The sequence below is a fragment of the Lepidochelys olivacea genome (assembly GCF_965140295.1).
Source record: "Lepidochelys olivacea isolate rLepOli2 genome assembly, chromosome: 13".
Taxonomy (NCBI): Eukaryota; Metazoa; Chordata; order Testudines; family Cheloniidae; genus Lepidochelys; species Lepidochelys olivacea.
In genome coordinates this window covers 32,752,538-32,777,264 of record NC_140423.1, presented here as the reverse complement: position 1 = coordinate 32,777,264, position 24,727 = coordinate 32,752,538, and the positions used below count along the sequence as shown (strand labels likewise).

At 51.6% G+C, this 24,727-nt stretch overlaps 2 protein-coding genes across 2 annotated transcripts; one reads left to right on the top strand and one right to left on the bottom strand.

Annotated features, from left to right (window-relative positions):
• Positions 1-8,836: 8,836 nt before the first annotated feature.
• LOC311529855 (olfactory receptor 11A1-like) lies at positions 8,837-9,854 on the bottom strand (the record flags this gene model as incomplete). Its single annotated transcript, XM_084646116.1, has 1 exon — positions 8,837-9,854. The coding sequence occupies exon 1, from the start codon at positions 9,803-9,805 to the stop codon at positions 8,837-8,839; it is 969 nt and encodes a 322-aa protein (XP_084502242.1). The 5' UTR covers positions 9,806-9,854.
• Positions 9,855-21,130: 11,276 nt separating this feature from the next.
• LOC311529433 (olfactory receptor 11A1-like) lies at positions 21,131-22,205 on the top strand (the record flags this gene model as incomplete). The annotated part of the gene is made up of 1 exon (XM_084645408.1): positions 21,131-22,205. The coding sequence occupies exon 1, from the start codon at positions 21,180-21,182 to the stop codon at positions 22,203-22,205; it is 1,026 nt and encodes a 341-aa protein (XP_084501534.1). The 5' UTR covers positions 21,131-21,179.
• Positions 22,206-24,727: the final 2,522 nt, after the last annotated feature.

The following is a 24,727-nucleotide window of genomic DNA, read 5'->3' as shown; positions in this document are numbered from 1 at the left end:
TCATTTTTGCATAGTTCCCCTTTCTGAAATTAAATGCCACAGTGTTGGGCTGTTGAGGTGTTCTTCCCACCGCAGGAATGTTAAATGTTATTATATCATGGTCACTATTTCCAAGTGGTCCTGTTATAGTTACCTCTTGGACCAGATCCTGCGCTCCCCTCAGGACTAGATCGAGAGTTCCCTCTCCCCTTCTGGGTTCCTGTACCAGCTGCTCCAAGAAGCCATCATTTAAAATATCAAGAAATTTTGTCTCTGCATTTTGTCCTGAGGTGACATGGACCCAGTCAATATGGAGATAATTGAAATCCCCCACTATTATTGAGTTCTTTATTTTGATAGCCTCTCTAATCTCCTTAGCATTTCATCATCACTATCACTGTCCTGAAAGTCACATATTGTCGTCTAGGGCCACGTAACTTGGACCTGTGAGATTCACTCAGGAACACAGGTACTGACACACCCGAGAAGAGCAGTGATCCCTCTAATTTGGAGTCCTGTCTTAAAGAGTGGCCAATACTAGATACTCTAGAAAAGTATTCAGCTCCCTTAAAGGCTTTTGCACAATCTCATATATATGGGGAATGTTTTCTCCAGACAGTGATGTTGTAGCCATGTTGGCAGCTGGATATTACAGAGACAAGCTAGGTGAGGTAACATCTTTTATCGTTCCAATAAAATTGGTCACCCACCTTCTTTCCCCAGACAGTTAATTCTTGGCCTATGTCATGAAACCTTCTATGTTTTATACTTTGTTGGTGTAACTAGACATCTACATTCCTTCTCAGGTGATTATCAGGCCCCAATTACTGTAGTATCTGAGCACCTTACAGTCCTTAACTTATTTATCCCCACAATGCCGCAATGAGATTGGAAAGCCTTTTTGTGCCCATTGTACAGATGGAGAACTGAGGCCCTAAGTGATTCCCCCAAAGGCCCCCAGGCCCTAACCCTGACCCTGAGGGAGCTTCTCTGTCCCATTCATCAGTCCTTAACCTCTCGCACATCCCCTTTTTGTTCATCTCCTCCTTAAATTAAACTCCCCCTGAGTCTTTTCTGAGGTTGGGATATTCAAAGGGACCTAAAGAAATTAGAAAATCAGGGGGATTTGGCCACCGGACTCCCTTGAAATTCCCAGCCCCATTCAGCAGGTGGGAAAAGAAGAGACGCTCTCATCCCCCAGCTCTGAGACACCAGGCGCAGCGCAGGAGCCTGCAGGTCAGCGCCAGCAGAACAGGGCGGGAGCCTGCTCGCCTCCTGCTAGTGCCTGAGACACTGACCAGCAGCACAGCAGGGAAACTGCTTCTGCCCTGCCCCGTGCACAAAAGGAACCCCCAGCAGCCATGCACAGACCCCTCGCCCTCTCCCGCTCCTCCCCTCCTTGGCCACCAGAGACATGCTCTACCCCAGCTGCACTCTGCAGCCCAGCTGAGGAGTGAGTGTGTCTGGGCCCAGATTCAGTGCAGCGACATGCTTCCAGCCATGCTCTGCAGTGCCACAGGGGCAGGGAGTAGGAAGTGAGACGGAGCAGGAAATGCACAGTCCCGGTGTGCACCTGAGAGACAGCTCCAGCTGGTCTCCTTCCTACTACGGCACTGTTTCGTCCTCCGTGAGAGCCCCAGGATCTGACAAAGGGCTCGCCTAAGGGGTGTGACTCTCCAGCGCAATAGCCTGCCACGTACTAACGCTCCATGGACCCTGCAGCAGCGCACTCAAGATTCCCTAGCACACTTTGACCTGCCCCCGTTTCAAACACCACTAGGGCAAAGTCCACTAGGGGACTTTTAGTGCATGATAGCAGGGTCTGCGCGGCCCCTTACTGCACGGCAACCTAGAGCACTGCAGATTTCCACCCCAGCCTGCCATGCACTGACTCCCTGTGTGGACAAACCCCAGGAAGGATCAGATTTAAATTGAAACCACAGCAGGAAACTGCAATGCTGAGTGGATGTGGGGATTGGGACGTGGTTTCCACTTCCAGGCTGCTTCCCTCAGTGTCTCCAGCTCTCAGAGCTTGTCTGCAGGGTGAGAGAGCGCACTCAAGAGCACTGGGATTTCTAAAGGGCACCAGCAAGTTGCACGCGAACTGACTCGTATAGACTCTTGCTGGCGCCCACTGAAATTTCCTTTGTGCACAACGTTTGGTGCCCTGTAGAACTGACACCTCACGGTTGTGCACCACCACCCCACATGGACAAGCCGGCATTCGCTCGGCAAAGACACCTACCTTCTACTGCTGCTCTGGGCTGGCGCTTACTTTCTTGCTTGAAATGCACACATCTTCATGCCTCCTGCTCTGGAGCCTTCCAGGGTTTATAGAGGAAAGCTGCCTCTCGCTGGCTCAGGCAGCTGTTGGGATCTCCACTGTGGCTGCTGATAATGATCCCCTTGAAAGAGCCCTCAGGAGGGAATTCAGTGCTATATTGCTTGTTAAAACAGTGTAAACATCAAGGCCTCTGACTACTGAGGCCTGGTCTACACTACAGAGTTAGGTTGACGCAAGACAGCTTATATCAACCTAACTGTGGAAGTCTCTACACTTAAATTTCGCTCCTGCCAAAGTAACTGCCCTGCTACGCTGACTTAATAATGCTTCCAGAGGCGTAGCGTCAAGGTCGATGTAGTTAGATCGATGCAGTGTCAGTGTAGACGCTGCCTTGCTTATGTCGACTGTTACTGGCTTTCAGGAGCCTTCCCCACAATGCCCTGCACTGACAGTACAATCAATACCAGCGCTCCTGGTGAGGCCGCGCACCGCCGAGACAAGGAGCAAAGTGTAGACACGCACAAGCGATGTAATTACTGCAGCAGCGGTATGTCGACATAAGTTAGGTCAACTTAGTTTTGTAGTGTAGACATGGCCTGATGAGTAGAGCAGAATGAGTTCCTTAGGATTAGGCCCATAGAAGTTATTCTTTGCTGACTGTCTGGGCTAGATTGCCCATTCGGGGATGAATGGACAGGAGTGATATATGTAAGATATGGGAGGGAATTGTTCTGCTCTATTCAGCTCTGGTGAGGCCTCGGATGAAGTGCTGTGTCCAGTTCAGGGCGCCACACTTTAAGAGGGATGTGGACAAATTAGATACAGTGCAGGGGAGAGCAACAAAAAATGATAAAGAGGTTTAGAAAACCTGACCGATAAGGAAAGGTTGAAAAAATTGAGCATGTTTAGTCTAGAGAAGAGAAGGGTGAGGGGGGACATGATCCCAGTCTTCAGAGATGTACCAGGTCATTGGAAAGAGGATGATGATCAATTGTTCTCCATATGTACCAAGGGTAGGACAAGAAGGAATCTATAACAAAACATGCAGGAGGTGGGAGACACTGTGGAACAGTGACACAGTGCAAGTGACACAGAGCAATCTTGTGGCCCAGCAGAGAGACCACTGGACTGGGACTATTCCCAGCTGTGCACCTGGCCTGCTGGTTGACTGTGAGCAAGGCACATTGCGGCTCTGTGCCTCAGTTTCCCATCTGTAAAATGGGAGTATTGCTGTAAAGCTCTTGGGGATCTGCTGATGAAAAGGACAATAGCAAAGGTCAGTCTTTTGATTATTAGCGAGCCCCAGTGGCACGTCAACTGCAAACTTAGATGAGAACTACAGCTGTCTAAAAGGCATCACCTTTTACCAACCTTTTTCTCCTTCTGTTTGAAAAACTAGGAAATAAAATGTCAAAAAACTTTGTCAATGTAGAGTTAAAGTGTCTGGTGATAGCTCGGGCCCTTCTAGAATGCTGTGTTCCGCTAAACTCAGACTTCTGAAAACCAGGAAACACAGAAAGAAGGTGAATGCCTACACAACCTTAATTCTGCCCTACTTGAGCAATGCCCCACAACTCCCATAATGCACACACTCCCATTCTGCTTTTTCACTAGAATAGACAGGCGCTACCTGCACTTGCCCTGTGCTCAAACACTGATCCCACTCCCCCAACAGAACACTACCCATGTATAATTTAGAAGCTTCTTCATCCGCTTTCACAACCCCTTCACACAGGGCACCACCTAAACCTAGCCTTCCCCCTATCCAGATTTAATCCACAGACTGTTCTCATGTCCCACCTCACTACTGACAATGCCCATTCCAACACAGAATTGTGTCCGCTGTGGCAGGAGCAGGGCGCTGGGGTTTTCTAGTCAGGGGTACTGTCAGTGGGGAGGTGGGTCTGTGCATTCACAAAGGGACTTGGGCATTGAGTGTCGCAACTCCTATCTTTTTGGTGCCTAGAAAAATCACAGGGCTCCACAAAGCCTGTGTGGTGCCCCCACAACGAAGGAGGAGAGATCAGCACCTAAGAATGGGATCCATAGAAGGACAGCACACTCAGCTGAGAGACTCCTGAGCTAGCTAATGGGAGACAATGAGGAGAGGGGGGTGTCCTCAGCACCACCCCTCTCCAGAAGTTCAGCACCTAAATCTGGGCTGGAGGGGAAAGCCTTGCTCTGCTTGGGACTCTCAGCCCCTCTCTTTGAGTTAGACACAGACGCCTCCTAGCTTGGAGTCCAACGTTTAGGCTATGCCGGCGTCACACCCTGGGTTCAATTCCCCCTGCCCCAGAGTGGAGAAGGGATTTGCCATCCCTCAGGTAAGTGCACTAACCACTGGAGTTATTGGCGATATTGGTGGGAGAAGGACTCCCACAGTCTCTCCCATTGAAGCTGTTCCTCTTGGCATAAATAATGAAAGAGGCCTTGGACCAGAGACAGCAAATACGAAAAGGGCTCTGTAGCCTGGAAGACCAAGTGCTCCCTGGGATGCAGGAGACCTGGAATCCGAATGACTCTTTCATTATTTAAAATCTAGGAATCAATTAATTCAGATCCACCCATCTAACCTCTTGCTGCCCCATCCCCGAATTAACCCACCCCAACAGAATTAACCCACCCCTCCCACACCCCACCCCAAATAAACCCCACCCCAACAGAACCTCCTGCCAGGGCCCCCCACCCATCCCACCTCCCTGCCACACCAACCCCTATCTCGCCAAAAAAACTCATACCACAAAGTCCCCTAATAAACCCCCCCCCGCCCAGAAAACATCACCCTGCCCATACCCTTTGTGATGGGTTCCCCCAGGGTGCCACTTGGAACTGGGGTACCACTGAGCCCTGCTGACCCACCAGCCTGGGCTCCCTCCTACACTATACTGCTGTGACAAGCTACAAAGCCCTCCAAGCTGTCTGTAAGCAAGGACGGGCCTGTCTCCCAAGATCTGTGAGAGTGATGGGTCGTCCTTCAGGATAGGTTGTAGAGACTACAATACCCACCTGCTGGAAACTACAATACCCAGCTGCTGGAGTGAAGAAACAGATTGACAGAGCCAGAAGAGTACCCAGAAGTTACCTACTACAGGACACGCCCAACAAAGAAAATAACAGAACGCCACTAGCCATCACCTTCAGCCCCCAACTAAAACCTCTCCAACGCATCATCAAGGATCTACAACCTATCCTGAAGGACGACCCATCACTCTCACAGATCTTGGGAGACAGGCCAGCCCTTGCTTACAGACAGTCCCCCAACCTGAAGCAAATACTCACCAGCAACCACACACCACACAACAAAAACACTAACCCAGGAACCTATCCTTGCAACAAAGCCTGTTGCCAACATATCTATTCAGGGGACACCATCCTAGGGCCTAATCACATCAGCCACACTATCAGAGGCTCGTTCACCTGCACATCTACCAATGTGATATATGCCATCATGTGCCAGCAATGCCCCTCTGCCATATACATTGGCCAAACTGAACAGTCTCTACGTAAAAGAATAAATGGACACAAATCAGACGTCAAGAATTATAACATTCAAAAAACAGTAGGAGAACACGTCAATCTCTTTGGTCACTCGATTACAGACCTAAACGTTGCAATTCTTCAACAAAAAAACTTCAGAAACAGACTCTAACGAGAGAGTGGTGAATTGGAATTAATTTGCAAACTGGACACCATTACATTAGGCTTGAATAGAGACTAGGAGTGGATGTGTCATTACACAAAGTAAAACTATTTCCCCATGTTTATTTCCCCCCCCCTACTGTTCCTCACACGTTCTTGTCAACTGCTGGAAATGGCCCACCTTGATTATCACTACAAAAGGGGTTTTTTTCTCTCCTGCTGGTAATAGCTCACCTTACCTGATCACTCTCGTTACAGTGTGTATGGTAACACCCATTGTTTCATGTTCTCTGTGTATATAAAATCTCCCCACTCTATTTTCCACTGAATGCATACGATGAAGTGAGCTGTAGCTCACGAAAGCTTATGCTCAAATAAACGTGTTAGTCTCTAAGGCGCCACAAGTCCTCCTCTTGTTTTTGCTTACAGCTTCGAATCCCCGGGTGTTCCATTCACAGGCTAAAAATCCCTTTAGCCTGGGTCCAGCACTTCCCTCAGTTCAGTCTTTGTTCCTCAGGTGTTTCCAAGTGTGTTGTCGTAGGGAGAGTGAGTCCCAGTGTGATGTCATTTCCCCCTTTTATATCTTCTTCCCACTTGCTGGAAAGCTCTTTTGTTGTCACCTGAGTCAAAGAGTTCCCATGGTGTAGTGCCATCTCTAAGAGCTTTTGTCATAAATATAAAAGGAAGGGTAAACATCTTTAAAATCCCTCCTGGCCAGAGGAAAAACCCTTTCACCTGTAAAGGGTTAAGAAGCTAGGAGAACCTCGCTGGCACCTGACCAAAATGACCAATGAGGAGACAAGATACTATCAAAGCTGGAGGGGGGAGAAACAAAGGTTCTCTCTGTCTGTGGGTTGCTTTTGCCAGGAACAGAAAGGAATGGAGTCTTAGAACTTACTAAGTAATCTAGCTAGATATGCGTTAAATTCTGTTTTGTTTAAATGGCTGATAAAATAAGCTGTGCTGAATGGAATGGATATTCCTGGTTTTGTGTCTTTTTGTAACTTAAGGTTTTGCCTGGAGGGATTCTCTATGTTTTGAATCTGATTACCCTGTAAGGTATTTACCATCCTGATTTTACAGAGGTGATTCTTTTACTTTTTCTTCAATTAAAATTCACATTTTCAGTCACACATACATAGCCAAATGTCATAACTTCACATAAGACGATAGCACATACAATCCAATGAGATATTACTGTCGAGCAGATCTAGACTTTTAGAATGATACCTCACAAGGCCTACTTTGTACAAAACATATCCTGGGGAATATTGGGGTGCCAGGGTGTCACACCCTGCATGCCCCAAAACCCTTCCTCCCCCACTACTCTCCATCCCCCATCCCAATTCCTCAATAAACACACTTCTTAAAACCACCTACACCTCCGTCCCCCACCATCCTCAAACCACTTCCGCCCCCCAAACCTTCCTCCGTCTTCACCCAAGCACCCACACACACTGCCCCACAACCCTTACTCCCCACTGGGCTCTTATGCTGGCCCCAATACCCAGGTCCATCTACGCCACACATCAGCCCAAATGCCCCCAACTCCTGGCTTTACCGACCCCCCCCCTCACTTCTTCAGCCGCTCCTGTCCCCTGGGGCTCACCCCGGAACTCCCCGCAGGCCTCCTCACCCCTTTACCCTGGCACCAGCATCGCACCTTCACTGTATCTGGGGCTGAGGACCATTCACCTCCTTAGCCCTCTCCTTCCTTGTCCCCTTGGGATGGTCGGACGGCTCAGCCCCACTCACTCAGAAAAGCCCCCACAGCAAATCTGTGAGCGATGAGAGCCAACGGGCCGGAGCAGAAAGCTGGGCCCAGCCCCACAGGACACTGAGCGGGGGGCAGGCTGGCTCTCCAATTCCCCTTTCTCCTTGCTGGTGCCTCATCTCTGCACCAGGCCAGGGTAGAAACAGCGAGAGCAGGACCCGGCAGTTTTACTGACCTCCCCCAAAGGAGATCTTCACCAGCCCCCCAGGGCGCTGGCTCTAAGGGAGCAATCCGTGGCTGGCCTGCTCTGGCCTCTGCTGAGCAGGAGATCAGACTAAAATGACCAAAATGGACTTTTTTCACCTTAAAAGCTATGAATCTCCAAGCTCCCCTCCCCTCAGGAAGAATGGGTTAACAGGAAAGCATGACTCTTGCAGGGTGGAGAGAAGGTGTGTACATGGCGTGGGGGGGATTGGGAATCCAGGGCCCCCTCTCTCTCTCCTGTCCCCTGCTCAGCTGAGAAGAAAAGAGCACAGTGAAAACCACAGTGATCTCCTTGGGGCACGGACCATTCCTCTCTGGAAAGAGCGACAAGCTAGTAATAAACCATAAACCTCAAACGTCGGCAGGGAGTCTACAGTGCGACAGAGAAGGGGCTGGTTAAGAACTCCACATACAGAGCTGAACAGAGGAAGGCCGTCTGCAGTGTGCAACAGCAACTCGCATTGGTCCTACAAAGCCCATGAACAACTATACAGATTCTTGAGCACCAGCTCCTGGCTCCTGGTCCGTTTACTTACTATTTATCAGAGCTGGTGACAGCTTTTCAGTAACAGCAAATTCCAAGACAAAATTGAATTTTGCTTAAACAATTTTTTCATGGGAAATGTTTCCTTCCCTCGCAGATGTTGATTTTTTTTCTTTTGGCCAGGAACCTGAAAACACCACAGCCAATTATTTTTTCCAGTTTCCAGCTGGAAGATTTTAAATTTCGCCTGCCAAAAAACAAGACTTTTTCATTTTCCAGGTTTTTGGGTCCCTGATGAAAAGTCAAAATTTTCTGCCAACCCCTCCCCCCAAATATATTTTCAAACGTCTTTGTTCTTTACAAATATGTATGTGCACAAGCATGTCTTTCATACAGCACGTTTATATCAGGGTCATTTGGCCCTGCTGCATTGACAACAGAAACCTAATGGATTGACCGTCATTTCATTCAACTAGTCAGGATTCTTTGTAAGGGTCACAGGTCTCCTCACAGCGTTTCTCAGGGCCTCCTTGACCTCTCTGTTTCTCAGGCTGTAGATGAGCGGATTGGCCAGGGGAGTCACGACTGTGTGGCCGATGGAGAACACTTTGTTCAGGGCTCTCCAGGTACCAGATTTCGGTAGCATGTAGACAATCATTATGGTCCCATAGAAAAGAGCCACCATAATGAGGTGAGAGGAGCAGGTGGAAAAGGCCTTTTGCCTCCCGGTAGTGGATGGGATCCCCAGGATGGTCACAATGATACAAATATAGGAAGCCAGGGTTAAGAGAAAAGGGGAAACTGCATCTAGGAAGGAAAATATATAAATAAGTGGGGTGATCTGGCTGGTGTCGCTGCAGGAGAGTTGAATCAGTGAGGTGAAATCACAAAAGAAATGGTCAATTTCATTAGGGCCACAGAAAATTAACTGTGGCATAAGACACATGAATATTCTACAAACTAGAAATCCACTTATCCAAGACCCAGCTGCTAGCTGGAGACACAGCCTGCCATTCATAAGGGTGCCATAGTGTAGCGGTTTGCATATGGCTAAATACCTATCATAAGACATCACTGTCAGGAGATAACACTCTGTAGTTACCAGAGAACCAAATAAAACCAATTGTATCATGCAGCCCTCCACAGAAATGGTTCTGTCCCCAGTCAGGAGACTGGCCAGCATCCTAGGCAGGATGGTGGAGATGTAGCAGGTCTCCAAGCAGGACAAGTTCCCCAGAAAGAAGTACATGGGGATGTAAAGGTGCTGATAAGCCACAACTAGCGCAACAATGAGGATGTTCCCAGCCATGGTCACAATGTAGATCACTAGAAAAAGCAGAAAGAGAAGGATCTGCAGCTCGGGGAGATCCCCAAACCCCAGGAGGATGAATTCCGTGACGGACGTTTGATTTTCCCCTTCTCCTTTCTCCATGAGGTGCATCCTGTGACAGGGAAAAAGTAATGAGCATCGAAAGATTTGGCTGTACCAGGAAATTCAGTCGATAGCCATCATTTGATCCCCTAAGAGTTCCCACTGCAAATGGAGAGCTGGGTTTATATTCTCTCACACCAGAGAAACTGCTTCAGGAGCTGGAGACTCCACCACTTCCCTTGGTGCTTTGTTCCAAAAGATAATCACCCACCCTGGCAGCAGACTGCGCCTTATTTCCCATTGTCCTGTGTCTGGGTCTAGCGCCCAGCCCTTGGTTCTAGCTGTGCCTGTCCCTGGGAAATGGAAGAGCCCTGTGGTAACCAGTGGTTTCTCCCCATGGAGATATTGAGACCTCTACTCAAGTCACGTCTCCACAAAACTGATTTTGTGGCTCTATTCTGCAGCCTCCCCAACCTCTCCACGTCTGTTTTACACCATGGCCCCAGCCCTGCACACGGTATTCCAGCATCGGTGTCACCAGGGCTCTCTGCAGATGAAACCCGCCCCCTGCTCCTGTTCTCTGCTCCCCTCTTTATACAGCCAAGGACATCACCAACCCACGGCCCGCCCCACTGCTCTGGGAGCTGATGCTGGGTTTCTCGCCCTCTGTAGCCCCTACCCGTGCTGTGATGGGGGCCATGGTCACACCCAACAGCTGCCCCAGGGAAGGGCAGGAGGGAGGTGGCACCATGGCCATGCCTGCGAAGAGGGAGTGTTGCACAGCACAGACGGGAAAGTGACTCTGCCTCCGGCCGTGACCAGGCACAAATCAAACCACCCTCGGGGCAGACGCACACGCAGACTCCTCTCCTTCAGAGCACAGTATGACTGGTCCAGAGACACTGACACTGCTGGTAACGAATTACCAGCTATGACAGTTAACTATTAATTACTGGCTGTCAGTCACTGATTGTGTTGTAGCAATTGCAGGGGATCAGGTCCTTACTGCGCTGGGTGCTGTGTAAACACCCAACAATTAGTAACAATTCCTGGCTCGGAGGGCGCTGTGTTGAACTGCAGGCAGAGTCGGTGCCGTCTCCCAGCTGCCACAGGGACCCCCTAACTCAGCCCTGCCAGCCGCTCTCTCACTGCAGCAGTACCGGGGCCTGCGGTGGGAGATACGGGGAGAGAATGGAAAGTCTGCCTGTGCCCGGTACTCATCCGCCCCCGTTACTGCCGTGTCCGAGCTCCTCACAATCTGTAACCTGTTGATCTTCACGCCACTCTTGTGACTTAACATTGGGAGCTTGGGTGCTTCTGAAAATCCCACTCGGTGCCTAAATACCTTTCAAAACATGATCCAAACTGACTCAAAGTGCCCAGCAAGGCTGCGGCTGAGCAGAGAAGGGACCCCAGGTCTCCCGTCACAGGCTGGGGCCCTAACAGCTGCGGGCCCCACGTGCTGGAGGAAATGAAGGGAGAGCAGTCAGTGCTCGGGCAAAGGCTGCGACACAGACACAGGGAGTGCTGCTTCCTGACCTGTAAGGATTCCAGTCTCCGTTCTGTGCAGTTCTAACGTACACCCCTTTCCTGGGGAAGCTCAGCACCCCCCACAAAATGCTGATACCCTCTCTGCTCCCACGGAAAGCCACGGAGGAGACGCTCAGCAGGAGACACGAAACATCTCAGTACTGGGCTGGGAAGGTGCATCGGAATCTGTCCCCCCAGGAAAGGCTGGAGAGGCAGCTGAGAGGCAGCTGAGAACCTGAGGGTCCCTGAGCAAAAAATGAGCTGTCCAGAGGAGAGAGGGGACAGCCAGCCAGAGCGCAAGCGGGTGCGGGGAGGAGAGACGGAGGGATGTCTAAGGGCAGAGATGAGAGCTGGATCTCCTTATGATCCATCCGTGTCTCTAGGTGCAAACCACAAAGCAATCAACTCTGAAGTCCTTCCTCCGGCAGAGCTCCCAGCATGTGAGGACACTGCACAAGGGGGTGCCTCAGACCAAGGGCTGCATAGGCGTAAGGACCTGAAATCTGCCCCGAGGCTAGTGACACTCACCTTCAATCCTCAGCATGCAGCAGCGTGCTCTCCGTGGCCAGGGATTGGGGCTGGTGTCAGTCAGCCTTCGGAGCTCAGTTCCTGGCAGCCCCCTACCTGTGGCTGCTGGGACGGGAACCTCTCACTGCCCAGGGTGATTGCTGGCATCACACAGACCCTTAGTGCCTCCTGCTCTGGGTTCTTGCCTGGTTTATCAGCGAAAGAAGCTCCCCCCTGGGCCTTGCCACTGCTGTTGGGATCTCCCCTGGGACTGCTGCCGGCGATGCTCTGGGTTCCCTGCAGAGGGGAATTGATGCTTTCTTCCATGTTTAAACAGTGTAACATCATAAGAACAGCCATACGGGGTCACACCAAAGGTCCATCTAGCTCAATGTCCTGTCACCCAACAGTGGCCAGTGCCAGGTGCTTCAAAGGAAATGAACAGACCAGGGCAGTTGCAAGTGATCCATCCCCTGTCATCCAGTCCCAGCTCCTGGCAGTCAGAAATTCAGGGACACCCACAGCATGGGGTTGTGTCCCTGACCCTCTTGGCTAATAGCCATTGATGGATCCACCGTCCATGAACTTATCTAGTCCTTATTTCAACCCTGTTATACTTTTGGCCTTCACAACATCCGCTGGCAATGAGTTCCACAGGTTGACTGTGCGTTGTTTGTCTGCCTGAGGTCAGACTCCGGATGGTCTCGGCAGTGTTACCCCAAGGGGGTAAAGTTCAGGAGACCTGAAGATCACAGGGTCTGCTCCTTGCTGGTTGCCCAGAAGGGGGAGAACCACCACTTGCTCCATGGTTTTGTGGCTTCCTCTGCACCAGTGTGCGGACCAGGTGAGCCACAGAGGGCTCCAACGATGCAATCTAGCCACAATTTGGCAGCTTCACATTGTCCCCAACATGGGCCCTGCTTGGCATCGTCTGGCTGGCCCAGAATGGACTGAACTGGGTCCCATCCCCTCTGAAGCTGGGGCTGGGAAGGCAGATGAACAATTGTTCCAGTGACAATTTTCCGAGAAACTCTGCTTGCTGTACAGTCACTGTGGCCAGCCAGCCACCCCCGGCATCTTTCTGAGGTCACCCCCATCACTTAGATTGACTCTCGCTTTGGCTGGAGGGAGCTGGCCAGAGCTGGGGTGGGGGTGAGGGGCCCAGGCTGGAGGGAGCTGGCCAGAATGGGGGTGGGGGTGAGGAGCCCAGGTTGGAGGGAGCTGGCCTGAGTTGGGGTGGGAGTGAGGGGCCCAGGTTGGAGGGAGCTGGCCAGAGTATAAAATAAATATAAATTAAAAGGTTTCAGAGTAGCAGCCGTGTTAGTCTGTATTCGCAAAAAGAAAAGGAGTACTTGTGGCACCTTAGAGACTAACCAATTTATTTGAGCACTGTAGCTCACGAAACCTTATGCTCAAATAAATTGGTTAGTCTCTAAGGTGCCACAAGTCCTCCTTTTCTTTTTATAAATTAAAAATCAATTAAAAGAATATAAAACAACATTTAAAAGCATAAAATAAAAAAATACATAATGATATTTTTAAATTTAAAAAATCCTTCAAAATGGAACCCATACGTGCCGGGTGAGAGTCAATGGGACGTGTGCTGCTCTCCTCACACTAGAGGGGTGTCTGAGCACCCCACGCCCAGGCCCTCAAGGACAGGTCTAGACAACAGTCTCACCCCGGCCCTGCGGCAACCCCAGCCCCAGTTAGCAATGAACTGTGAGACCCTCCAGCCTAAGGGAGTTGGACACCCAAATCCAATTAAAATCCCAGCCCTATTGAAAGTTAATGGGGGACTTGGGGTCTTAAGGTTCCTTGAGACCCCCTCCCATACAACCTTGTTGTCTACATGGGGGTCTGTCCAGACACGCTGGATTGGTTGGGTTGCCTTGAAATTTGACCAGCTGATAGGATTTTAACCTGCGTTAACGAACGTGATGAGACTGTCAATCCAAGTGACAACGGGGTGGCCGCAGAATGACACGGGGGTGGCTGGGTAGCTGAGCTCAGAATCTGGCCCCACTGCCTTCTACAGCAGAATGGCTCAGATAATGGCCAGTGGAACCATTTTCCTTCAGACTTCATAGCACCAGTTTCAGAGGGGCTGAGGTTCTGCTTCGGACTTTTAGTTCAGTCCATTCTGAGCCAGCTGAGGGTGCCAATAAGGCCCATATCAGGGACAGGGTGCAGCTGTGGCAGGATGGGTGGATAAAAGTAAACTTCATTACTGTTACCATCAAGCACCCTCCAGCTCCAGATCACAAGCACCTCACTATAAACCTGTGTGGACCGGACATTTAGCAGGGAGCAGCTGTCATCAGAGATGGGGCTGGAAGATGCTCAAAAGATGTGGACGCTCTCTCATACATCAGCGGCTGCTGCCATGTTCTGGGCATCTCAGTGATATCCGTGCGGACGTTATGACATCCAGCTTCTGGCAAAGCTAGAGATATATAGAGCCACGGTTACACCAACTCTGCTGTACCACCGTGAAACCAGGGCTCTGGGGCAGGCTGAGAAGTGGCGGAATAATGGTTTTTGATTCTCGTTGTCTACGTTTAAGCGGGGGAATAGTCCCACTATTGTGGGGAACTTTCCTGGCTTCTGCACTACCCCGGTGAAGTGGGCTAGCGAAAGGATCCGAGTCCTCGCTCCCACTTCCTTTACCCAGTGGCCTCCCTGCCCTTGAGGACTCCCCTTCCACTCTCCTGTGTGGCAGAGTCCTTGTAACCCCAACAAGGCTGGGCCCAGGATTCCTGGGGGGCTCGACCCCCAACCCTGCTGTGGTCACCTAGGACAGAGGCTAGGGTGTCCCCACTCCAGGGTGCTCTCTCTGTACTGGGCACTTCTCTGACCCACTGACCATTACATACAAGTTAAAGCAAATGCAAGTTATTTCATCAACAATTAATTTTAAAAAGAATAAGGGAAAATGGGAAAGGTTAAAGGAAACACATCAGCCCGCTCTGTGGCAGGGAACATCACAAACAGTGTCTCTGGAATGTCAGGGCAGTTCACAGTCTGTCCCTTGTAAGTCCCAGGCCTCCTGCTCAGGCCCTGGCTGTGCGGCAGGGATGCTGTGGGTTGGACACTTGCTCTGGTGGTGGCCACACGCTTTCAGGCTCTAAGTGGTAGGATCCTTCTTCCTAGTGTCGCCCCCGCCCTGTCGGGGTTACGATCCAAGCCTGGCCTGCAGAGCCCCTTGGCTGAGGCATCTCCCTGTGCTGGCCCCGCTGCCCAGGGTCCCCCTCGCTCTCCCCAGCTGCTCACCGCACCCAGCTCCGGACTGCTCCAGCCCCAGCTGCACCACTCGGTCTCTGCACGGCTGCTGCTGCTCTGCCTCCAGCTCCTGGGCTGCTTAGACTCATAGAATCATAGAATATCAGGGTTGGAAGGGACCTCAGGAGGTCATCTAGTCCAACCCCCTGCTCAAAGCAGGACCAAACCCCAATTAAAAAATCCCAGCCAGGGCTTTGTCAAGCCTGACCTTAAAAACTTCTAAGGAAGGAGATTCTACCACCTCCCTAGGTAACGCATTCCAGTGTTTCACCACCCTCCTAGTGAAAAACTTTTTCCTAATATCCAACCTAAACCTCCCCCACTGCACCTTGAAACCATTACTCCTTGTCCTGTCATCTTCTGCCACTGAGAATAGTCTAGAACCATCCTCTTTGGAACCACCTCTCAGGTAGTTGAAAGCAGCTATCAAATCCCCGCTCATTCTTCTCTTCTGCAGACTAAACAATCCCAGTTCCCTCAGCCTCTCCTCATAAGTCATGTGTTCCAGACCCCTAATCATTTTTGTTGCCCTTCGCTGGACTCTCTCCAATTTATCCACATCCTTCTTGTAGTGTGGGGCCCAAAACTGGACACAGTACTCCAGATGAGGCCTCACCAATGTTGAATAGAGGGGAACGATCACGTCCCTCGATCTGCTGGCTATGCCCCTACTTATACATCCCAAAATGCCATTGGCCTTCTTGGCAACAAGGGCACACTGTTGACTCATATCCAGCTTCTCGTCCACTGTCACCCCTAGGTCCTTTTCCGCAGAACTGCTGCCTAGCCATACGGTCCCTAGTCTGTAGCAGTGCATTGGATTCTTCCGTCCTAAGTGCAGGACCCTGCACTTATCCTTGTTGAACCTCATCAGATTTCTTTGGCCCCTCTGGCTCTGATTCCTGCAGCTCTGCTCCCAGGGCAAGTCTGCTCTCTCTGGGCTGTGCCTCTGGCTTTGGGGCTGCAGCTCTGCTCCCAGGACAGGGTCTGCTCTCTCTGGATCTGGCACAGCTCTGCTCCCCAGCTCAGCTCGGGCCCTTGCTTTCCCCTTAGCTCAGCCCCACTCTGTCTGACCCAGGCAATTCCAGCTTCCATGGAGGACGGGACCTCCCTGGCCTCCTGACCCCCTGATTAGCCTGCCTGCCCTGTCATTCAGGCTGACCTGGAGCATTGGCCTCTCCCCATTGTTCCTGGGGGCTGTCAGTCTCAGGGTCCTGATTCCCCATCGACCCTTCCCCCTTTTTAGTACTGGGAGCTAACAACTAAAACACCCCCACTGAATGTCAGTAAGGGGGCAACAGTCCCCTTACATACGTCAGCTGCTCCGTATCAAGTGGCAGGACAAAATCAGGAATGAGGATGTTTGTAGCCAAACCCAGCAACTGCCTCCATCCGCACAGGTTCGGTTCTGGCAGCTTTCTTGGTACAGACATATTGTCAGGCTGGATGACCAACAAATGCCGAAGGGGGTTTACCAAGCACTGCCACTGTATGATCAGCAGTCACACAGTCACCGAAAGCTTCAGTGGTATGATAAGGTCTCCAGTGATGGACATACACTGAACATCCAGCCAGAAGTCAGGGCCTAGCTAGAGATGGATCCAGGTGGCCAGAGCACATCAGGGCCTAGCTAGGGATGGATCCGGACAGCCAGAGCACGTCAGGACCTACCTAGAGATGGATCCAGGCAGCCAGAGCGCATCAGGGCCTAGCTAGGGATGGATCCGGATGGCCAGAGAATGTCAGGGCCTAGCTAGGGATGGAGCCGGGTAGCGCTCAATGTGCAACGAATCTACATCCACCCTATGGGATTGTTGCACTGATGCTCAAGTTGGTGGCTGGGTGAAAGTATTCCTAGCTACGCCAAGGCTGGGTTACCTTTGGGAATTGCCTCCATTCTCAGTGCCTCAGTTGTCTTGCCTGTGAAATGCGGATGGGGGCACTTGCCACCCTTTGCAACATACGTTGAGACCCATGTCTGGAAAGTGGTATGTAGGAGTTCAATCTGATCATAAAAGGGATTGAAGCCACTGTTGGATGACAGGACGCTGAGCTAGATGGACCTTTGGTCTGACCCCATATGGCCATTCTTATGATGTTACACCATTTAAACATGGAAGAAAGCATCAATTCCCCTCTGCAGAGAACCCAGAGCATCGCCGGCAGCAGTCCCAGGGGAAATCCCAACAGCAGTGGCAAGGCCCAGGAGGCAGCTGCTTTCGCTGATAAACCCAGCAAGAACCCAGAGCAGGAGGCACTAACGGTCTGTGTGATGCCAACAATCACCCTGGGCAGCGAGCAGCCACAGGCAGGGGTCTGCCCAGGAACTGAGCTCCGAAGGCTGACTGACACCAGCCCCAGTCCCTGGCCACGGAGAGCACGCTGCTGCATGCTGAGGATTGAAGGTGAGTGTCACTAGCCTCGGGGCAGATCTTCAGGTCCTTACACCTATGCAGCCCTTGGTCTGAGACACCCTCTTGTGCAGTGTCCTCACATGCTGGGAGCTCTGCCGGAGGAAGGACTTCAGAGTCAGTTTTTTTGTGGTTTGATGCTAGAGACACGGATGAATCAGAAAGGAGACCCAGCTCTCGTATCCCTCTGGCTGGCTGTCCCCCTCTGTCTCCCCAACGGCTGGTTGTTTGCTCAGGGACCCTGCCCCTCAGGTTCTCAGCTGCCTCTCCAGCCTTTCCTGGGGGGCAGATTCCAATGTACCTTCCTGGCCCAGGACTGAGATGCTTCGTGAGCGACTCCTCCGTGGCTCTCCGTGGGAGCAGAGAGGGTATCAGCATTTTGTGGGGGGTGCTCTCCCTTCATTTCCCCCAGCGCGTGGGGCCCACAGCTGTTAGGGCCCCAGCCTGTGACGGGAGACCTGTGGTCCCTTCTCTGCTCAGCCGCAGCCTTACTGGGAAACCTTGGGAAAGTCATTTTCGATCACGTTTTGAAAGGTATTTAGGCACCGAGTGGGATTTTCAGAAGCACCCAAGCTCCCAATGTTAAGTCACAAGAGTGGCGTGAAGATCAACAGGTTACAGATTGCGAGGAGCTCGGACACGGCAGTAACGGGGGCGGATGAGTACCGGGCACAGGCAGACTTTCCATTCTCCCCCCGTATCTCCCACCCCAGGCCCCGGCACCGCTGCAGTGAGAGAGCGGCTGGCAGGGCTGAGTTAGGGGGTCCCTCTGGCAGCGCCCGGGGCGGTGAGTTATATCTCCACATGGTGCCTTGGCACCAGCAATATTCAGAGCCCAGGGGCCCAGCTCCACCTATATTTGGGGCCGGGTGTCCCCCTCCGGCCCACCTGCCACCCCCCCTGTGCCTCCCCCGAGTGTCCCCCGGCCCCCCGCTTGCTGCACCCAGCCCCCCAGCGTGCGTCCCGGGCCCCGGAGCAGAGCGTTCTGTGCAGCTCCATCTGCCCCACTTCTCGACTGCCAGGGCAGACTGACTCTGAGCCTGCCTTTCCACCTCAGACCCTTCCCTTTTCCGGCGGGCCCCTCCCCACCACCGGGGGCTCCCCCACCCGCAGTCACCGCTCCTGCCCCATGCTGGGCAAGGAGGCAGCCCCATCCCTTACCCCCAGTGAGGCTACAGTCAGGGGCAGCAGGAGGGGAGGAGGCGCACGGAGCACCCCCGGCACCCACCACGGGGGAGGCCAGGGAGATTCCTGGCCCTGAGAGGGGCCCTAGGAGCACATGCAGTGACAGTGAGGAGGGTGAGTGTGCTGCTGGGGAGGTCGGGAAAGGGGGGCTTCTCCCCCAGAGTTCGCTGCTGCCGGCAGGGAAAGGGCTTGGGGGAGTCCTCCTCTCTAGCCCCTGTCCCGGAGCAGCCTGCCTGCACCCCAAACTCATCCTCAGCCCTGCCCCACCCCAGAGCCCACACCCCCAGCCAGAGCTTTCACCACCCCCCACCGCACCCTCTACCCTAATCTTGAGGCCCCCCAACACCCCAAACACCTTATCCCCAGTCCCAGCCAGAGCCCTCATCCCCCTGCACCCTAACCCTCCTCCTGAGCCCTGAGCCCCCTCCAACACCACAAACCCCTCATCTCCAGCCCCAGCCAGAGCTCTCACCCCCCTCCCGGCACCCTAACCCTCTGCCCCAGCCCTGAGCCCCTCCAACACCCCAAACCCCCCAACCCTAGACAGAGCCCTCACCCACCACATTCCTACTCTCACCCTTAGTCCCTCCCACACCCCAACCCCTCATCTGCAGCCTCACCCCACAACCCTCACCCCGGCACCCCCACCCTGCGCACCCCTTCCCATCCCCAAACTCCCTCCCAGAACCTGCACCCCCTTCCTCCGCACCTCCTTCCATCCCCAAACTCCCTCCCAGAGCCTGCACCCTACACCCCAATCCCCTGCCCCAGCCTACGGCCTGCACCCCAGACCTCCTCCCCCACCCAAACTCCCTCCCAGAGCCTTTGGGCTGGTGGGGGGAGGAGTTTGCACAGAGGCGGGTTCTGGGCACCACCAAAAATTATACAAACCTGCCGCCCATGCCTGCAGTTCCACCCAGCGCGCTCCGACCCGTCTGGCAACTGGGAATTGTTTCTACTTGTTGGATGTTTACACAGCACCCAGCGCAGTAAGGACCTGATCCCCTGCCATTGCCACAACACAATCAGTGACTGACAGCCAGTAATTAACAGTGATAGCTGGTAATTCGTTATCAGCAGCGTCAGTGTCTCTGGACCAGTCACTACTGTGCTATGAAGGAGAGAAGTCTGTGTGTGCGTCTGCCCCGAGGGTGGTTTGATTTGTGCCTGCTCACGGCCGGAGGCAGAGTCACTTTCCCATCTGTGCTGTGGGTCAGCATCACTCCCTCTTCGCAGGCATGGCCATGGTGCCACCTCCCTCCTGCCCTTCCCTGGGGCACCTCGTGGGTGTGACCATGGCCCCCATCACAGCATGGGTAGGGGCTACAGAGGGCGAGAAACCCAGCATCAGCTCCCAGTGTGGTGCTGTGGGCCGTGGGCTGACGCTGTCCTTGGCTGTATAAACAGGGGAGCAGAGAATAGGAGCAGGGAGGGGGTTTCACCTCTGCCGACTGGTGACACCAATGCTGGAATACCGTGTGCAGGGTTGGGGCCACGGTGTAAAACAGATGTGGAGAGATTGGGGAGGGTTCAGAAAAAAAGCCACACAAATGATGTGTGGGCTAGAGGAAATACCTTCCAGTGAGAGACTTAAAGAGCTGGGTCTGTTCGGTGTATGAAGGAGAAGTGACTTGATTACAGCATCTCAGCACCTTCATGGGGACAAAACCCTGGGTTCTTTCATTGCCCAGGGACAGGCATAGCCAGCGCCAAGGGCTGGAAGCTAAAGCCAGGCACATTTCAATGGGAAATAAGGTGCACATTTTGTTTATTTTTCCTGGTGAGGGTGATTATCCATGGGAAAAAACTGGCAAGGGAAGAGGTGGATTTTCAATTCCTCATATCTCCAGATCAAGACTGGCTGCCTTTCTGGAAGGTCTGTCTCAGCAGGAGAGTGAATTTGTGTGGGGGGGTGGAAGGTGAGAAAACCTGGATTTGTGCTGGAAATGGCCCACCTGATGATCACTTTAGATAAGCTATTACCAGCAGGACAGTGGGGTGGGAGTAGGTATTGTTTCATATTCTCTGTGTATATATAAAGCCTGCTGCAGCTTCCACGATATGCATCTGAGGAAGTGAGCTGTAGCTCACGAAAGCTTATGCTCTAATAAATTGGTTAGTCTCCAAGGTGCCACAAGTACTCCTTTTCTTTTTGTGAATACAGACTAACACGGCTGTTACTCTGAAACCTGCCAAAAACAAGTTATTGAGATCAGTGCAGAGTAAGTGGGGAAATTCTGTGCCTTTTGTTACATAGGGGCTCAGCCTGGATGATCCAATGGTCTCTTTTGGTCTTAAATCTAAGAATCTGTGAATGAGAAATGTTGGGGTGTGGGACAGAAGAGTGGCAAATTAACTGGATGGCAGTGCCCTGAGGTGGAAGTGAAGCAGTTTCTCTGGTCTGAGAGAATATAAACACAGCTCTCTGTTTGCAGTGGGAACTCTTAGGGGATCAAGTAATGGAAATCAATGCAATTTCATGGTACAGCCAAGTCTTTCGATGCTCATTACACTTTCACTATCACAGGATGCAGCTCATGGAGAAAGGAGAAGGGAAAAATGAAACAGCCATCATGGAATTCATCCTCCTGGGGTTCGGGGATCTCCCTGAACTGCAGACCCTTCTCGTCCTCATTTTCCTGGTAATCTACATTGCGACCATGGCTGGGAACATCCTCATCGTTGCGCTAGTTGTGGCTGATCAGCACCTTCACACCCCCATGTACTTCTTTCTGGGAAACTTGTCCTGCTTGGAGACCTGCTACTCCTCCACCGTCCTGCCCAGGCTGCTGGCCAGTCTCCTGACTGGGGACAGAACCATTTCTGTTCCCGGCTGCATCACGCAGTTTCATTTCTTTGGTTCTCTAGTAACAACAGAGTGCTCTCTCCTGGCAGCCATGTCTTACGATCGGTATTTAGCCATATGCAAACCGCTGCACTATGGAACCCTTATGAATGTCCAACTGTGCCTCCAGCTAGCAGCTGGGTCTTGGATTAGTGGGTTTCTAATTTGTACAATAGTCACATGTGTTACATCACAGTTAATTTTCTGTGGCCCTAATGAAATTGACCATTTCTTTTGTGATTTCACCTCACTGATTCAACTCTCCTGCAGCGACACCAGCCAGATCACCCCACTTATTTATATATTTTCCTTCCTAGATGCAGTTTGCCCTTTTCTATTAACCCTGGCTTCCTATATTTGTATCATTGCGACCATCCTGGGAATTCCATCCACCACCGGGAGGCAAAAGGCCTTTTCCACCTGCTCCTCTCACCTCATTGTGGTGGCACTTTTCTATGGGACCATAATGTTTGTCTACATGCTACCGAAATCTGGTACCTGGAGAGCCCTGAACAAAGTGTTCTCCGTCTGCTACACAGTCCTGACGCCCCTGGCCAATCCACTCATCTACAGCCTGAGAAACAGAGAGGTCCAGGAGGCCCTGAGAAACACTGTCAGGAGGGCTGTGACCCTCACAAAGAATCCAGACGAGTTGAATGAAATGAAGATCAGTCAGTCTGGGTCCTGTTGTGAAAGAAGGAGGGTCTAAGTGAGCCTGGATACAGAAATGCAGTATACAAGAGATGTTTGTGCACACACACACACACACACACACACACCACACGCAATAAGAGGGAGACAGATAGTTGGAATTTTGCAGAGGAAAGGTGCGGGAGAAGATTTTGACTTTTCATTAAAACAACTGAAACCTGAAAAATTTTGCTTTTTGGCAATTGACATCTGAAAACCTCAAAGCAGGGCCACTCCTCAAGTTCTGGCCTAGAACCCTAAATGGCCCCCTCAAGCATTGAACTCATAACCCTGGGTTTAGGAGGCCAATGCTCAAACCACTGAGCTATCCCTCCACCCTTGCCCCAAAGTTACTTGCTGTGCCCAACATGGGGCTTGAACCCACGACCCAGAGATTAAGAGCCTCATGCTCTACCAACTGAGCTAGCCAGGCTGCTTAAAATGGACTGCTCAGATGGAAACTGTCAAAAAAAAATGCCACGCACTGTTGTGATTGTGTTTAACCCCAGATGTTACAGAGACAAGAGGGGTGAGTTAATACCTTTTAATGGACCATCTTCTACTGGTGAAAGACACAAGCTTTCAAGCTTATACAGAAGAGCTCTTCTTCTGGTCTGGGGAACATACTCAGAGTGTCACAGGTGGAACAGATTGTTTAGCATAAGTAGTTAGAACATATTGAAAAGGACTGATATCAAGTGATCACTTTATGAAAAAAGTGTTCACATCAGGTGATGGGGTGTTTTTGTCTTTTATCATTTTTCAGTGTCTTCATTTGAGAGCGCAGTGATTGTCTGGTTTCATCCACATAATTATTATTGGGACATTTAGTGCACGGGATGAAGTACACCACATGTTGTGATAGGCTTGTGTAGGATCCATAGATCTTGACAGGTATGTTGTGATGGGTGTTGACCATTGTAGCAGTGGAGATATGGCTGCTGCTGTTGTTCTGGCCAGGTCTGGCGTCACTTTGAGTTGGTTCTGGCCGGGTCTGGTGGTCGCTTTGAGTCTGTAGGGAGCTGGCTCTGCTGATGAGGTTGGAGAAGTGAGGGGGTTGTTTGAAAGCCAGACGTGGGGATTCAGGAAAAATTTCTTTCAGGTTGTGATGCCCAACGAGTGCGGATTGCAATTTTTTAAATGGCAGGTTTCAGAGTAGCAGCCATGTTAGTCTGTATTAGCAAAAAGAAAAGGAGGATTTGTGGCACCTTAGAGCCTAACGAATTTATTTGAGCATAAGCTTTCGTGAGGTAGAGCTCTCTTCATCGGATGCACTCAGTGGAAAATACAGTGGGGACATTTATATACACAGAGAACATGAAACAATGGGTGTTACCATACACACTGTAAGTAGACTGATCACTTAAGATGAGCTATTACCAGCAGGAGAGTGGGGCTGGGGTGGGGGAGAAAACCTTTTGTAGTGATAGTCAAGGTGGGCCATTTCCAGCAGTTGACAAGAACGTCTGAGGAACAGTGGGGGGGGGGGAATAAACGTGGGGAAATAGTTTTACTTTGTGTAATGACCCATCCACTCCCACTCTCTATTCAAGCCTAAGTTAATTGTATCCAGTTTGCAAATTACTTCCAATTCAGCAGTCTCTCGTTGGAGTCTGTTTCTGAAGTTTTTCTGTTGAAGAATTGTCACTTTTAGGTCTGTAATCGAGTGACCAGAGAGACTGAAGTGTTCTCCGACTGGTTTTTGAATGTTATAATTCTTGACGTCTGATTTGTGTCCATTTATTCTTTTGCGTAGAGACTGTCCAGTTTGGCCAATGTACATGGCAGAGGGGCATTGCTGGCACATGATGGCATAGATCACATTGGTGGATGTGCAGGTGAACGAGCCTCTGATAGCGTGGCTGATGTGATTAGGCAGATTCTCACCCTTAGGCCCTGTCTACACTGGAAAGTTTCTGCCCAGTAAAGCAGCTTGCTGCTCTGTAACTCCCAAGGTGTACACACGGCCAAGCCACTTAGTGCGCAGAAACTGCACAGTTGTAGCACTTTAAAAACACCACCCCGACGAGAGGCGTACAGCTTTCAACACCAGGGCTACAGCACCACGGTGCCAGTGTAGGCACCCTGGTCAACTACAGTGCTGTGATTGGCCTCCTGGAGGTGTCCCACAATGCCTGTGCTCACCTCTCTGGTCATCGGTTTGAACTCTACTGCCCTGCCCTCAGGTGACCAACCGTCATCCCCACCCCCTAAATTCCTTTGGAAATTTGAAAGTCCCCTTCCTGTTTGCTCGGTGACGCATGCAGTGGTCTCAGTGCATCTTTTCAGGTGGCCGTGACTGCTCCATGGACCAGGCGATCCCCCACTTGGAGTAATGCCGAGCTGCTGGACCTCATCGGCATTTGGGGAGAGGAGGCTGTGCAGTCTCGGCTGCGTTCCAGCCTTAGGAATTACGATACCTTCGGACAGATTCCACGATGCATGACACAATGTGTCCTGGTCCTGGCCCCTCTGCAGTGCAGGGTCAAAGTGAAGGAGCTGCAGAACGCCTACCACAAGACGCAGGAGGCAACTCCAGTG